Source organism: Balaenoptera borealis (genome assembly GCF_965194805.1).
Source record: "Balaenoptera borealis genome assembly, chromosome: 2".
NCBI classification, from domain to species: Eukaryota; Metazoa; Chordata; class Mammalia; order Artiodactyla; family Balaenopteridae; genus Balaenoptera; species Balaenoptera borealis.
The window spans coordinates 62,401,536-62,418,331 of NC_138867.1; the positions used below are offsets into that span (position 1 = coordinate 62,401,536).

The following is a 16,796-nucleotide window of genomic DNA, read 5'->3' on the forward strand; positions in this document are numbered from 1 at the left end:
AGATACAGATATTTTATCTGTTCATCAGCTGATGGACATTTGAATTGTTTCCACTTTTTGGTTATTAAGAATAATGCTGCTGTGAACATTTCACGTACAGGTTTTTGTTTGGAGGTATGTTTTCATTTCTCTTGATGCCTACCTCAGAGTAGAATTGTTGAATCGTATGGTAACTCTTTGTTTAACATTTTGAGGAACTGTCAGACCCCCCACAAAGCAGCTGCACCATTTTACATTCCCACCAGCAATGTATTGTTTATGAAATTTAAAGTTAAATATTTCTGCAGCTCTATATCCAGTTAAATACACATGTATTGAGTACCTGCCTAATATATGTGAGGCACTGTATTACGTACTAAGTGATAAGAAAATTGTAAACTAAATGTAAGCAATAGGGACTTCCCTGGTGGTCCAGTGGTAGAGAATCCACCTTCCAGTGCAGGGGATGTGGGTTCGATCCCTGGTTGGGGAACTAAGATCCCACATGCTGCGGGGCAGCTAAGCCCGAGCGCCTCAACAAGAGAGCCCACGTGCTGCAAACTACAGAGCCCACAGCGCTCTGGAGCCTGCGCACCACAACTAGAGAGAAAACCCACACGCCACAACTAGAGAGAAGCCCACACGCCAAAACGAAAGATCCGCGTGCCTCAAGGAAGATCCTGCATGCTGCAGCTAAGACCTGATGCAGCCAAATTAATTAATTAATTAATTAATTAAAAATAAATAAATGTAAGTGATAATTGTAAGCAGTACAGTGACATTCACATATATGGAAACTTTGTGTAATTTAATTGTTATATAAACAAAGTGCTGTGGAACAGAAGGGAGTGATTAGTTCTGAGTATTGAAAATTTGGAAAAAACAGAAGTCGGCCTTGAATGTTTCAAATTACCTTTTGTATTAAGAATTTTTAATAACATGAACAAATATATTAGGTGAAAAAAGTATTTCAAATTATATGTATAGTATAATCTCAACTATATTATAAAAGTAGAAAAGATAGGACACATACTAAATTATTAATGGTAATTATAGGTGGAATTATAGGTGACTTCTTCTCCTGTAGCCTTCTCATTTCTACCAGAAGCATTATTATACTTTTGTATTCTGAAAAAAATGTATTAAAAATAATAAAAGTTAAATTATTAAGAGACTAAAGTTCATTGCATCTTATCATAGAGAAATTATCTATGGTTTAAAAAAAAGTATAATACTTTATAATTACCTGGTTTCTTTTTTTTAAGTTTCATGCAGAAATTTATTTTGACCACGACTTACAAAGTTATGTCCTTGTGGATCAAGGCAGTCAAAATGGTACAATTGTTAATGGAAAACAGATTCTTCAAGTGAGTATATACTTATTAATTAAATACTTGCACATTATTTTAAAAAGCTGAAATGAAACTTTTTATCCCTCAGGGCCATAGTTATTATACATATCATTTAGTTCAGATTGGTATTCACCCAAATGTGTTAACGTGGAAGGGAATTCTTAGAAAGGGCTAAAAAATGTATACAGTAAGTGGATACTTAACTGTTGAGTTTTGACTTCTAATTATGTACCTGTGCCTTATATTTAGAAATAAATGCATTTTAAAGCTATGCAGAGTAAATGTTCTTACAGCAACTTTAGGGGCCATCTTTTTTGTGTGTGTGTGTGTGTTTTTAAACTTTTAAAGGAAATGTTTTTAAACTGGAAACTCCTTGAAGGCAGGGACTATGTCTATTCAGTTAACTCTTCTATCCCAACATGTAGCAAAGTGTTTTAGCACATAATAAGATAATATATGGAAGGGAGGGAGGGAGGTCTTATTCTTAGTCTATAGGAATCAAAAATGAGATAAAACTGAATTATCAAGAGAGGACGGAAAAAGGGAAATATGATGCACTTATCTCCTTAACACTTCATCTTTTTGACTGTGATGATTATTCATTTTGGTAAAAGACTGTTTGAAGTTTGAGTTGGGTATTTCTGTGATAGGATTGGGCATGGAGATGGGGAGATCAGTGGATTTTGATAATATAAAAATTAGAGGGCTTCCCTGGTGGCACAGTGGTTAAGAATCTGCCTGCCAATGCAGGGCACAGGGCTTCGAGCCCTGGTCCCGGAAGATCCCATGTGCCGCGGAGCAACTAAACCCGCGAGCCACAACTACTGAGCCCATGTGCCACAACTAGTGAAGCCCACACGCTTAGAGCCTGTGCTCTGCAATAAGAGAAGCCACTGCAATGAGAAGCCCGTGCACCACAACGAAGAGTAACCCCCGCTCGCTGCAACTAGAGAAAGCCCACGGCTGGCAACGAAGACCCAATGCAGCCAAAAATAAATAATAATAAATAAAATAAATATTAAAAAAAAAATTAGAAGTTGCTCGGTTCAGCTGTCATCTTCTCAACTAGTAGAATATTATGCATCACCTTCAAGTTTTGTGGAAATGTGTGTGCATATGTCTATCTCATTGAGAACAATCTCAAATTTTTTTTTTATAATCAGACATTACTTACAGTAGACATAAATAAAATAACCATATGTAACTCTTGGGTTTGGTTTTGTAATTTTTTTCTCCTTTAGCCCAAAACTAAATGTGACCCTTACGTACTTGAGCATGGAGATGAAGTGAAGATTGGAGAGACTGTGTTGTCCTTTCACATTCACCCTGGCAGTGATACCTGTGATGGCTGTGAACCAGGGCAGGTTAGAGCTCACCTTCGTCTTGATAAGAAAGATGAACCTTTTGGTATGTGAAACATACTGTTTATGGGCATGGTAGCTTTTTAATTCACTGTGTGTTCTAAAAAAGTATCAGTTAGTTACCAGCTTCATATCTAATTGATATAATACTCTATTGAGATACATTTATAGTTAAGTGAATATTATCAAATGAGACTAAGAAATGACATGTATTTGAAATTTGAGACCTAGACTAGTAGATTATGATTGTAGTTGGTTTTTCTGTGTAATAATTTAGTTGCACTATTACAGCATTAGGTTACTTTATGACCAGGAATGATAATCATTAGCTCTGTTTTTGCTAATCCAGTCTATAGGCTTTTGAAGCATCGCTGCAGTGGTAGCTAAATGTACTTCAAAGGAGTAATTGTGACATAAATAGAGATTGGTTTCCCTTTAACATCTATTTACTGATATAAAAAGTCACCCACAGTTAAACTCTGATGTAAAATAGTAACATAGAAAATAATAGGCCAAGGTATTAAGATTTATTGGTTGATATATTTGCTTTCCTACTTGTAGTTTGTTTGATATATTATCTGTGTATATACCATTACTTTCTATAATAAATAATATTGTAAAATGTTGCTATCTTATTTAAAACCCACTCATCTAAGGCTTTAAAAATTGAAAGATACTTTTAACTAGTAAGAAGTAATTTTTTTCACATCATTTGTTTCCTTTAAATACCAACTATACATGTTCATTATGTATTTTTTGTTTTCTCATACTACATTATGAAAATGAGTATGGCACATTACATAGTAACGTGAATCTTGGGTTCTGTTATTTTTCTTTTGCACAAGCTTATGTTCCTTTGGAAAATTCACAATATTTCTGCATTTGGGTTTCTATTACAGTAACCATATTGAAAAATTAAGATGTTCAGTGTTTCTTTCAGTATCTAAAACATTCCTATAATCTTTGAGTTTTGGTTTACTTTCCAAGTAGACTTAATTACCAAAATGCTGAAAGGACATCATCACAACCTAAGATCCTTTTATATTAATTTATTTGAACTTTTTGTTAATCTGCAGATGGGATACTAGTACTATTAGTTTTTCATTATTAAATAAACAGTATTATATCAGATTTAGTGTTTTGTTTTGTTTTTTTTAAACCAAACTCAATTTTTCCTTTTAGTTGGTCCAACTCTAAGTAAGGAGGAAAAAGAGTTGGAAAGGAGAAAAGAATTAAAGAAAATACGAGTAAAATATGGTTTGCAGGTAAGGGAGTTAAATATTGTTACATGTGTTAAACTGTGCATCTGGTTTTGTATAAAACTGCCTGTAGATAAGCATAGTCCATTTTTATATATAAAACGAGAGCTATTTAGAATGATTCTGAGATTTGTGTAATTCCTGTTAGTTGTTTACTGTTTACCTCAACAACTGTTGAGGTTGGAGTAGGAAAGTGATGATAATACCCTATATTGGAATAGCCATTTCTAGTTTTTAAAAAACTTGCATTAAAATGATACCCTTGAAAAACACAGTTGGAGGACTAATACTGCCTGATTTCAAGATTTATTATAAACTACAGCAATAAAGACAGTATAGTACTGGCAAAAAGATAAACAAATATGTTGATGGAACAGAATAATGAGTTCAGAAATAGACCCATATAGATAGATACATAGATAAATGTGTATATATATATATGTGTGTGTGTGTGTGTGTGTGTGTGTGTATGATTTTCAGCAAAGGCATGAAGGCAATTTGGTGGAAAGAGGATGGTCTTTTTTCAGCAATCAGTGCTGGAACAATTAGATAGCCATATACAACAACAACAACCTTGATCCCCACCTCATAACATATTAAAATGAGCTCAAAATGGACTATACATATAAATTTAAAACTTAAAACTATAAAATTTCTAGAAGCAAACCTTAAAAAAAAAGTCAAAGATTTGTTAAGGTATCTAACACTAAAAGCACTATCCATAAAAGCACAAATTGTACTTCCTCCAAAACTTCTGTTCTTCCAAAGACACGATTAGGAGAATGAAAAGATAAGCCACAGACTGGGAAAAATATTCGCAAATCATATATCTGATAAAAATCATGTATCTTATACCTAGAGTATATAAAGAACTCTGAAAACTCAATAAGGGAAAACAACTTAATTTAAAAATGAGCAAAAGATTTGAATAGACACTTCACCAAAGCAGGTGGCAAATACACACATGAAAAGATGTTCAGTATTATTAGTCATTGGGGAATTGCAATTTAAAACCACTTAAAAAGACTGACCATACTAAGTGTTGGTGGGCATGTGGAGGAACTGGAACTCTCATACACTGCTGGTGAAAATATAAATGGTGTGATTGCTTTGGAGAAGAGTTTAGTACTTTGTCTAAAAGTTAAATATACACCTACTGTATTAGTCACCATTCTACTTCAAAGTATTTCATTTCTGTCCAAGAGAAATGAAAGCACATGTTCATACAAAAACTAGTGAACAAATGGTCACAGCAGCTTTTTTTCTAATAGCCAAAAACTATCATAAATGGATAAACTATGTTAACTCTGTATGGTCAAACATTCTAGCAATAAAAAAGCATAAGCTATTGATACAGACTACAACATGGATGAATCTCAAAATGATTGTGCTGAGTGAAAGAGCCAGACAAAAAGAGTACAGTTGACTGTTGAAAAACCCGGGGATTAGGTGTGCTGACTCTCACCTTGGTTGAAAAATCTGCATATAGCTGGTACTCAGCCCTCTATGTCTACAGTTCTGTATACCTGGGGTTCTGCATCCACAGATTCAACCAGTTGCAGATCGTGTAGTACTGTAGTATTTACCACTGAAAAAAAATCTATAAGTGGATCCACGGAGTTCAAACCCATGTTGTTCAAAGATCAACTCAACCATACTATATACTTCGATTCTATAAAATTCTAGGAAAGCAAACCTAATGCATCATGGCAGAAAGATCAGTGGTTGCCTGGCTACAGGAGAAGATGCACAGGGAGAGGGGCTGGAGGGATAGATTACAAAGAAGGATGAGGATACTTCTGTGGGAGATGAATATGTTTATTATCTTAATTGCGATGGTTTCATAAGTGTATACGAATCTCAAAAGTAACTGTGCACTTTATGTGTAATTTATTGTATGTTAATTATACCTCAGTAAGGCAGTTTAAAAAAATTACCATTTAATCCTATAAGTAGACCAGGAAAGTAATTAATATTGCTAGTTTACATTAGAGAAACTAGAGCTGGTCACCTACCTACTAAATGACAGAGCTAGATATAGGATCTAGGTCTTAAGTGTATTTGTCCATTGTTTTTTACACTTTATGAACAAGTCAGAAAAGATGCTGCCAAAATAACATATTTTTATGCAGAATTGTATTTTTTGTTACTGTTGTACTAAGGGAGAGAAATCATAATAGAAAAAAATGTTAAGAGGTTAATTTGGGAGGAAAATAGATATGTAAGGAGAGACTAAAATGTTTTTTCAAAAATTTTAGCTCAATTTCTACATCATTTTCTGGAGGGAATACCCATTAGGGTTGGTGGTCTGTATTTTTTTGTTTTGAAAGCAAAATTAAGTAAAAACTTCTGTGGTACTTTCCTTGCATTGCTCTAGCAGTCCGTAGCATCTTTTTGGATGAGTGTTGTACATTTTATGTAAAGATTAGCAAATAGTAACAAAGGGGAAGAGGAGCTTTTGAAACCCCAAGCTGAATTGCCTGTCTCTTCTGTGCCACTGCCATATCTTGTGTATACCTTAATTGTTGAACCAGTCACACTGTAGCATGCTGAAGACTGTGTGTCTGCACTTCCGGATTATAAATTTCTTTGCATTCTGTCACCTAGCATAGGGCATAACTTACTCTTTACTTAGAAAATATTTGTTGAGTGACTGATTAATCATATAATGAAGCTGTATTGAAGCAAAAAGCTATTATTATTGCCAGGGTAAAAGAGTATTTATTTCCTTTTATCTATTTTTTAAAGACTTTCTACATTTTTCCCTTCTAAGGAACAGTATCAAAATATTTTAGGTCCTTTGGAACTTTCAGTTCCTTAGAGAAAAGGAGAAATAGATTTTTTTCCCCAACCCCAGGGGTTCTCCATATTTTTTTGAATACTTGTAGTTCATATGAGAATATGAGTACACAGCACTGATTCAAAATATACTATATTTTCACTATATTAAAGGGGATAGAATAGAAATATTCAATAATGTAATTGTCTTAATTTGTATCATATCTTAATTTATATCATGGCTTGTTTAATGGAGACCACATTGAACCATATTTGCTAAGCAAGGCAAATATACAGACATTATATTTTTATTTATCAGTTTTGTTTTCCTCAATGAATATTTCATGTTTATGAAGAATACAGACTACGAAGATGAAAAGGCTTTGAAGAATCCAAAATATAAAGATAGAGCTGGAAAACGCAGGGAGCAGATAGGAAGTGAAGGAACTTTCCAAAGAGATGATGCTCCTGCATCCGTTCATTCGTAAGTATTAAATTTTAATTGCTTGAAACAGTCTTTGTACCATAATCACGTTCATAGGGTAATGTGATTTATAGGGCTATATTATCTGCTAGGTAACCTTTATAGGAATAATATAGAACAAGATGGAAACACTACATCTGTTTACATTTTCCTCTAATATTGGTATTGCGTTATTCCCTAGAAAATTACTGATCATATATGTAAGTATACATACAGATTTATCACATACAAACTTAAACACACATATATATGCATAGCTAACATTGTAGCCACACAACTGAGTGACCATACTTTTATATATTAGATATTTAGGAGGCTGGGCTAGTAAGAAATTGGTATGGACTGATACTTTTAATAGTTATTTCAGAACTCAACTGCTTCTGTTCTTGACCCTGAAATACTATTTTTCTTACTTTTTTGGGGTGGGGGGCGGCTGCGTCGGGTCTTAGTTGTGGCTTGCGGGATCTTAGTTGTGACATGTGGGATCTTTCTTTGCGGGGCGCAGGCTTCTCTCTAGTTGTGGCGCGTGGGCTTAGTTGCCCCGTAGCACGTGAGATCTTAGTTCCCCGACCAGGGATGGAACCCGCATCCCCTGCATTGGAAGGTGGATTCTTAACCACTGGACCACCAGGGAAGTCCCTTACTTATTTTTGATCCAGTTCTTTTCTCTTGGTGAAGTAGCATTGATAAACATGAAAAATGTAATTTTGAAGCCTACAAAATGATTATATTTCTGCGTTTAATCATATATTAGCTACATTTTGTTTCTCAGAATATAAATTCTAGGTTTAGTTAACATTTAAATCTTTCATGTAGAACTAACAATTAGTTACTAAATTTTGACTTATTATCATTTTATTGATTCTAAGATACACTACTTGGATAGAATTTTACAGTTACATGTGACAGCAGTTTTTTCTTAATGGTACATAGACTAACAGTGCATCTTAGAATTTATGGAGTCACATTTTATGAAATATAGCATTTTAAACTAGATATGCTAAGCAACATGACAAATATATATATATATATTTTTTTTTTTTGATTAATTAATTTATTTATTTTTGGCTGTGTTGGGTCTTTGTTTCTGTGCGAGGGCTTTCTCTAGTTGTGGCGAGCGGGGGCCACTCTTCATCGCGGTGCATGGGCCTCTCACTATCGCGGCCTCTCTTGTTGCGGAGCACAAGCTCCAGACGCGCAGGCTCAGTAGTTGTGGTTCATGGGCCTAGTTGCTCCGTGGCATGTGGGATCTTCCCAGACCAGGGCTCGAACCCGTGTCCCCTGCATTGGCAGGCAGATTCTCAACCACTGCGCCACCAGGGAAGCCCGACAAATATATTTTAAGGTTTAATATTTTTGAAATAATTGCTAGAGAATATGAAGATTGTATTACAGTTAAATTAGAAGACAGAAATGAAAAATGAAATCCATTGGTCTGACATTGCTTGGGTTATCGTTATTGGAGAGCTAATTTACATATTTTGTAGAACTGAAAAGACAATGTGATAGAACATAAAATTAAAATACCCTTAAATTAGCAGATCATAAAACAAAATGCAAATAGTTAATGAGAGGTTTAGTTTCGTTTTATTTTAACTTTTTTTGTTGATGTTAAATTCACAAATGTAAGTATCAATATCAGTGATATATCGTAAGATTAACACATTGCGGAATACACGTCTTGGTCAAGAAATAGAAAATTATCAGTAACCCCAGAAACCTACCCTCCTAGTGTCCCCTCTTAATCACTATTTCTCTCTCCTCCCCAAAGGTAACTTATTCTACTGACTTCACCAGCATCAGATTAATTTCACTTATTTTTTAACTTTAAATAAATGGAATAATTTAGTATTTATTTTGTGTCTATATTCTTTTTGTCCAGCATTACTTTGTTATGTTAGGTACATTTTATTTTCATTGCCATATAATTTTCTCTGTATGAATATGCCACAGTTTATCCACTTTATTACCACTGATGGACATCTGGATTGTTTCTAATTTGTGGTTATTAGATTTAGCTGCAAAACATTCCCTTTTCTGTTGAGTAGTATATGTAGGAGTAGAATTTGTGTATCTTCAACTTTATTAGGTAATGCCAAATAGTTTCTAAAGTAGTTGTACCAGTTATTTTTATTTCATGAATTTATTATAAATGTGACTTAAATGGTCTTTTCGAAGTCAACTCTCATCTTACTTTTCTCTAAAGTGAAATTACTGATAGCAATAAAGGTCGGAAGATGTTGGAAAAGATGGGTTGGAAAAAAGGAGAGGGCCTAGGGAAGGACGGTGGAGGAATGAAAACTCCGGTAAGACTCGAGATTTCTTTCATTCTTTATTCTTGTAACGGATATATTTACTGTACTTACTATATGCCAGGTGTTGCCTTAAGTGCTAGGAGTATTGTAGCAAGCAAAAAGAGACATAATTACTACCTTTGTGGCAATCATAGTTACCAAATATATGTGTTTATGATTTGTTTTGTTTTGTTTTTAAAGTTCTTAGGAAGGCTCTTAGAGTTTTTTCCTTCATCAGACTAGGATAGTGAATGTTATTTCCTGAGCCAGAAGTTCTTCTGTGTCTTAGTTATTTTTACTGACTTCTTTACTGTGCCTTGTCCTAACATGCAAGAGCAATCACAGTGTTACTTTATGAACAGGCAGACTCTGTACTAGCTGGAGAATCTGTTTTAGGTTCAAGATTCAGAGCATGTAACAAGCAATAGAGAGAATCATGTCCGGAAAACAATACCGTGGTTTAATTCTATAGTCCCATGGTTCATCGGAGGTTCAGATTCTCTTTCACAAAAACCTTACAAAGTAGTAATATGATCAAAGAACTTTCTTGATGATTACTTGGTACCTAAAGAAATAATGGGTGCATCAGTGTGAGTTTAATGTAAATTTTCTCATTTCATTGAGGTAGAGTGGGATGAACATGGGTTTTGTAGTCAGGTTAGAATATGTGTTCTATCACTAGCTGTGCAACTTAGGGCAAGTTTGGATTTCAGTTTTCATATGTAAAAATGGGGATAATGAGAACTCTTTCAGGGATGTCTGAACATAAAGCCCCTAGGATGGTGCCTGACATATATTAGGCACTCAGTAACTGGTGGCTTATAATGGTTCTCATAATAATGCGAACTCCTCCCCTCCTTTTATGAAAATAAACAAGTTCTCTTTTTATGACTCTTAATGTTTAACTTACCTGTTCACTTACTTAGGCGAGGCTTGGACTGTAGGTTTAAATACATCCATTGCTTTTACTTCTCGTTAGAGTAGATGACAGATTGATTCTGCAGCATCTCAGTGAAATTTGGTGATTGCTATTTAAGGAGCATTCTGTTTTCTATCGAGTCAACTGTACTTATTGACAAGCAAGACAATGTAGAAAAATGAGTTTGAGTTCCATGTATAATCATGTATTTATTCCTGTATGTATTTGATGTATTTGACAGTTTTTTCTTATGCATCAATCTTTTCTAATTCAAAGAATTATAGTTAAAGTACCAAATTGGATACAGCAGATTTCAGTGTGTTTAGATACTACAGTAAGTTCTCGTCTTAACTTTTGGTAACAGATCCAGCTTCAACTTCGGCGAACACATGCAGGCTTGGGGACAGGCAAGCCATCTTCAATTGAAGATCTTCACCTTCTCCAAAACAAGAGCAAAAAGAACTGGGAGAAAGCACGAGAGAGGTTTGCTGAAAACTTCCCCGAAACTAAATCTCAAAAAGATGCACCAGGGACTGTGCCTTGGGTCAAAGGGACTGTAGAGTGAAGGTCAGTCATAGAACACAAAAGCTTTTTTATAGAATTTGGAAACTCTTGTTTAATTGCATACATTTTCTCTCCAAAAGAGTCAGTGGCATGAGGGAACCGTGTCACAGTTTACCCCCTCTTGATTCAGAAATGTGTAATAAAGTGTGGTTTGCAGTTTTTAAAAAACATTTTTAAAAACTAATAAATAGTGACTGAATCGAGTTATGCTGTGGGTGGACTAAAGTTCACAGGGCACAGATGAGCTTATCAAGCTTTGTTACTTTATTTTGTCATTTGCAAGACCCATATAAGCAACTAGCCATATAAGCAAAATTCATGTAACCACTAACTTAAATGTACATTTGTCCTTGTCTCCTTATATTCATTATTGTACGATGCATAACAAAAGAAACATCGAAAGTTTATAAAAACAATTCAGACTATATACATCCTTGTTTATGCCCTTTAGGACCTAGGTAGAAAATGTTGAGAAAACATGGGTAGTGGTGTATAAATGTTATTATATTTGAAATAACCCAAGTAATATTATTGAAGAGCTAATGAACAGCTGACATGTTGTAGAAAATCAGTCTCATTGTTTTCTTCTGTGAAGAATCTGTTGATTTGTACTATAAAGCATTTACCTTTGGTTTGTTTCATAGCTGAAATATTTAGATATGAACAATTGAGTACAGTATTGAAATATTCAGTGTGCTGGCATTTGTAGTTTTGATAAATCCCATTGCTGGCAATGGAGTTGTGCCAGAAAAATCTGATTTCTACTGAAAAAGGGTTACCTAGCCAAGGCCTCAAACTCAAGATACTTATTGAAAACGTCTTCAAATGCAATAAAAAACATTATAACATCAAAAAGAATGATTCATTGAACCAATAATTTAAACATACTGGTCTGCTTTGAACTCATGACCAGCCAGAATTTTCCTCTGTAAATTGGCAGCACAATAATGAAAGGATAACCTCAGATTTTCGGAGACTGCAGTGCAGCTTTCTGAGTGCAGGTGTCACCGCTCTGCCAGTTAACACTGTTCTTTTCCTTTCTGTTCAACTTTTCTCTCAGCTTTTTGCTGGGAAATCAATGCTGGAACTGATCTTTTCTCATAATGAATATAAACTATATAGCTCCTTCATCTACTATAAAGAAATGTTTTCAAGATATAGAAATAGGAAAGGAAAATTCTGGAAAAAAGTATGCAATAGGGAAGATAATTCAGAAAGAAAGGCTACCTGTTGGAATTTCTAGTCTTAATGTACAGGGTACTTGGGAAGAAAGGGGGGGTGTGGAAAGAAAAATAAATGTATTACTAAAGATGAGACATATGACCAAACAATTGTCGTTATTAAAGGCCTAAGATGGGAAAAACCGAGGTCCTGTAACTCTAAAAATCTAGATTAAGTATTTTTCTGTATCCTTTTTGGCCACCTACATACCCTAACACATACACATATATGTACATTAGACTTGGAGGCACTAGGAGTGTCCTGCATTATTTTCTCTAAAGTAGAAAAATTACTCATCTAAATGTGGTTCTGGTGCCGGTGCCCTACATATAGGTAACAATATAGGACCCTCAGAGTAAACTTGCTTCTGGTAGATCTCACTCATTGGGTTAGTATACAACTGTCTATGTAATATTTCCCATTTTTATTATTAGATTGTGGAAAACTTTTTCATTGTTTTCTTTTGTTAAGAAAATGGAAACTTGAAAATGGTGATAAAAATTGAAATATATGTGATATTTGCTTTATTAAAACCCTTTGCAGATCTAAAGTCTCAGGGCTATACTATATACTGGTTAAAGCACTGAATAATGTCTGGTTCTCTTTCTACCTGTGAAATGAGAATATTTAACTCATGTTTGTCTTGAATAGAAAATGGGAAAATGTATGTAAAAGCACTTTGTAAACTGTAAAAGTAGTACAAATGTGAGCTTCTGTTTGTTTAGAAGCATAAATATGGATTATGTACAATTTGAATTACACATAAAGTTGTTTTGCGTCTAATATTTAAAACTATAGTTTATTCATGCAGTATAAATTTATTAACTTAATAGCCTTTAAGTGTTTAAGTGGAGCTACAAGTTGCTGAATTTTGAGAAATCTAACATATTTTGCCAGAACATGAGAAGCTGGCAAAATAGAGAACAGAAGAAACCATCACCATTACTGTAAAATAACAGAAATTGTTTTCTAGAATTAAATAGCCAGGAAGCACTTTTTCTCAGAAAGTGGGGGGGGGGGTTTCTTTCTGTTTTTAAAAGTTTTTACTTCTGATGTTTCACTTACTTTAGTTGCGAACTTATGAAAAGTTATGGTTCACCCAATTCAAACACCTTCCAACTTTTCATGTAAAAGATTATTTCTTAATTTGGCACATTTTCAAAGAGCAGGCAAAAGAAATAGAAATTTCCAGCAAGGAGAGATTGTATACAAAGGCCTTCCTAACGAGTTGCAGGACAGAGGGATATGCTTGGCAGGGAGCCAGAAAGGCGTTTCTAGACCTAGCATCTAAAGGTGTTCTCAGGAACAGCTGAAAGTATTTTCCCCATTGTGTTGTTCTAAGTGTGCTTCTTATTTTTGTAGGGCATCACTTATATCTCTGCCTTGAATCTTTGATCTAAAACATTTCATTTTACTTTTTCAGGCTTTAAAGTGGAAATACATTTGGATTCTTTAAAATGAGTCAGTGTTTACGTGTGTGTCTATGTGTATCAGGGCCCAGGCTTTCTCTTTGCCTTTCTGCTTTACTCTTCTTAGTGCTGGCTTATGGCATTGTAGTTGCAAAATGACTTTTGGAACTCCAGTCATCACAGTCATGTCCAAAACAGAAGAAAGAGGAAAGAGCAGTATTCCTGTTATTTCTCTTTTATCAGGAAAGCAAAAGCTTACTCAGAAACTCTCACAACAGACTTCTACTTAGGGTTATTAGCCAGAGCCTGATAACATTACTGCCCATAGCTGCAAGGGAAGTTGAAAAGGTAGGCCAACAGGATGGTCTCACTTGCCTTAAGCCAATCATGAACTGTCACCTAGGGCAGAACATGTTGCTTGTTGGAACAAAATCAGGTTCAATGAGCAAGGCAGAGGGGGACAATGGCTACTGAATGGGCCTGTAACTGTCTGCCAGATAACCCAGCTATCCATTAGTGGTGACTTGGGGTGTTGGTTAAATTGTGTTGCAGGCCTACTATGTAATACTTTGTAGCCATTCAGATGAGTAAGACAGAACTGTCTATACCGTGATAGAGAAGAACATTCTTATTACATTGCTGATTTAAAAAAGCATATTGGGGCTTCCCTGGTGGTGCAGTGGTTAAGAATCTGCCTGCCAATGCAGGGGTCACGGGTTCAAGCCCTGGTCTGGGAAGATCCCACATGCCGTGGAGCAACTAAGCTCGTGTGCCACAACTGCTGAGCCTGCGTGCCACAACTACTAAGCCTGCATGCCACAACTACTGAGCCTGCACGCCTAGGGCCCGTGCTCCGCAACAAGAGGCCACCACAGTGAGAAACCCGTGCACCACAACGAAGAGTAGCCCCCACTTGCCGCAACTAGAGAAAGCCCATGCGCAACAATGAAGACCCAACACAGCCAAAAATAAATAAATAAAATAAATTTATAAAAAAAAAAGCATACTGTAGAAAAGTATGTAAAGCATCATCCCATTTAAAAACTATATGAGGGTATGTATCAAAGTGTTTACTTACCCAAGGAGTGAGCAGATTTTTGCTTTTTATTCATTTCTATATTTGAACTTTAAAGCAGTAAAACTGTGTAGTTAACTATGTGTATTCATAGACATTTATAATAAGTAGAAATACAACACCAGGAAGAGTGGGGAGGCATTCAGGTCTCAAGCCCAGGTATTTTCCTCACACTCATGCCCAATTTCATTTACCAGCTATACTCCCATGGCTTCCAGGTTGTCTTAGCAGGGCACATATCCAACTCAAAGTCACCTTAAATGTAGCTTATCTAAGACTGAACCCAGAGTCTTCTCCAAACCCTGTCTCTTCCAGTTTACTCTGTCAGCTAGCAGCACCATCTGCCCAGTTATGCAAGCCAAAACCTAGGAGTCGGTCTCTATTTCACTACCACACCCTCTCTCCTCTTTCCCCTGACTTCCAATATAGTGACTCAATTCACTGTCACTACTCACCTGGATTATTCTACTGGCTTCCTAACTGGTCTCCCTGCAGTCACTCCTTCCCTCTAGTCCATCCTCCACACTGCAGACATAGTGTCTTCAAAACTCCTATTTCATCATCTCCTGTTTAAATCCTCCTCATGGCTTTCCATTACTCTGAGGACAGAAAACAAAATCCTAGCCCGTAAGTCCCCACCTTGTCTAACTACTGCCAACCTTTCCCGTCCTGTCTCGTATTGCCCTCCCACTCGTTCTCTGGGCTCCAGCACTCTGGCCTTTTTTTCAGTTCCTCAGACATGCCATATCCTCTCTCATCCCAGGGCTGCCTATATTTTGTTATGTCTGGAATGCTCTTCCTCTACCCTTTTACCTAGTTAACTCTGACATATTCTTTAGATCTCTGCTAACTGATTCTTCTTCAGGGATGGCTCCCTTGTCTCCCTAATTGTCTTTGGTACATGTTCTTGAAAATCCAGATTTGTTTCATTTAGACTACTTACTTGGGTTCACAGCTAAATAGTGTGATTTGTATATTTGTCCATGTAAGCAAGATTTTGCTTTTTCTTGAAACTGCGTTCCTGGCGCCTAGCACCATACACTTACACGCATAGAAGAGGAAGAGCAAGATGGGTTTGGGGAACCACAAGTGGCTTGATATGGATGGAGTTTTATGTGACTGAGGAAATGGAAGGAACTGAAGCTGCAAGAGGATGTAAAGCAATGGCTTTTGAACCATTTTGACTATGATCCACATTAAGAAATACAATTTATGTCACAGCTCAGAATGTAAGGGTCTGTGTGTGCATATATAACAGGTTTTATATACCAATACTTAGCCATTAGTTCATGTAATGCACTTTTATTTTTGTTTTCCAAATCACTGATTCCAGCCACTAAAGTGATTTCATAATTCACTAATGGGCTGTGCCCTACAGTTAGAAAAAGACTGATCTAAACTTGGTTTTCAAACTGTTTGACAGAACCTGTGGCATTGCCTTAGGAGCTACAGGGGTGTGTGTGTGTGTGAGTGTGTGTGAGTGTGAGTGATAGGGGTGGGAAGGGGTTAGGATGGCAAACTGGTGACTCCAGTTCTCATGCCATTAACAGAATAGGTCTACATTGATCTGGTTTACAATTCAAGATTCCAAATAGATTTCAAATGAAGAAAGAGTTTCACTGATTAAAGAAGAGGAGGTTGGGGTAGGGAGGAGAACTGAGCCACTTAAGTACAGTTGCTCTCACATAATGTGTTAAGAAATTTGGTTCTTATCTCTTTGCAAATGAGGAATTTCTGAAGGATTTTAAGCCAGGAAGGGCCCTCATTAGATTGCTTTATAGCAAAATAACTGGCTGATTGAAGAGAGGCAGAGTGGAGGCTAGCAGACCTCCTTGAGGGCTTGTTCTATCAAATATTTATTATTGAGCATGCAACAGGGGCTGGTTAGACCTGTGAAGGCAGAGAACTTGTTTGTCTTAGTCACTGCTGTGTCTTCAGTACCTGCCACAGGATTGGATGCTTAGGAGGTGTTCATTAAGCATTTGTTAATAGGATGGATGGAACACACATTTGTGGTACGTTAGGTACTGTTCTAAGTAAGCACTTAACATATATTATCTTCTTTGCTTCTGCCAGTATTTTATGAACTAGAAAGCTGAGA

At 35.9% G+C, this 16,796-nt stretch overlaps 2 protein-coding genes across 6 annotated transcripts in view; both read left to right on the forward strand.

Moving 5' to 3' along the window:
* Positions 1-12,996, forward strand: part of AGGF1 (angiogenic factor with G-patch and FHA domains 1) — a 46,762-nt gene extending 33,766 nt beyond the window's left edge. For 2 of the 3 annotated variants that reach the window (XM_082376740.1, XM_082376739.1), the window contains exons 9-14: positions 1,245-1,346; positions 2,573-2,738; positions 3,875-3,957; positions 7,086-7,213; positions 9,420-9,519; positions 10,791-12,996. In XM_082376740.1, coding sequence (XP_082232866.1) covers positions 1,245-1,346; positions 2,573-2,738; positions 3,875-3,957; positions 7,086-7,213; positions 9,420-9,519; positions 10,791-10,991 — 780 coding nt within the window. In that variant the 3' untranslated portion in view covers positions 10,992-12,996. The remainder of the gene's footprint in view (positions 1-1,244; positions 1,347-2,572; positions 2,739-3,874; positions 3,958-7,085; positions 7,214-9,419; positions 9,520-10,790) is intronic. The other variant, XM_082376741.1, reaches the window with a different exon arrangement.
* The window catches only part of CRHBP (corticotropin releasing hormone binding protein), a 481,877-nt gene that overhangs the window by 298,865 nt on the left and 166,216 nt on the right, over positions 1-16,796 (forward strand). The window lies entirely within an intron of this gene.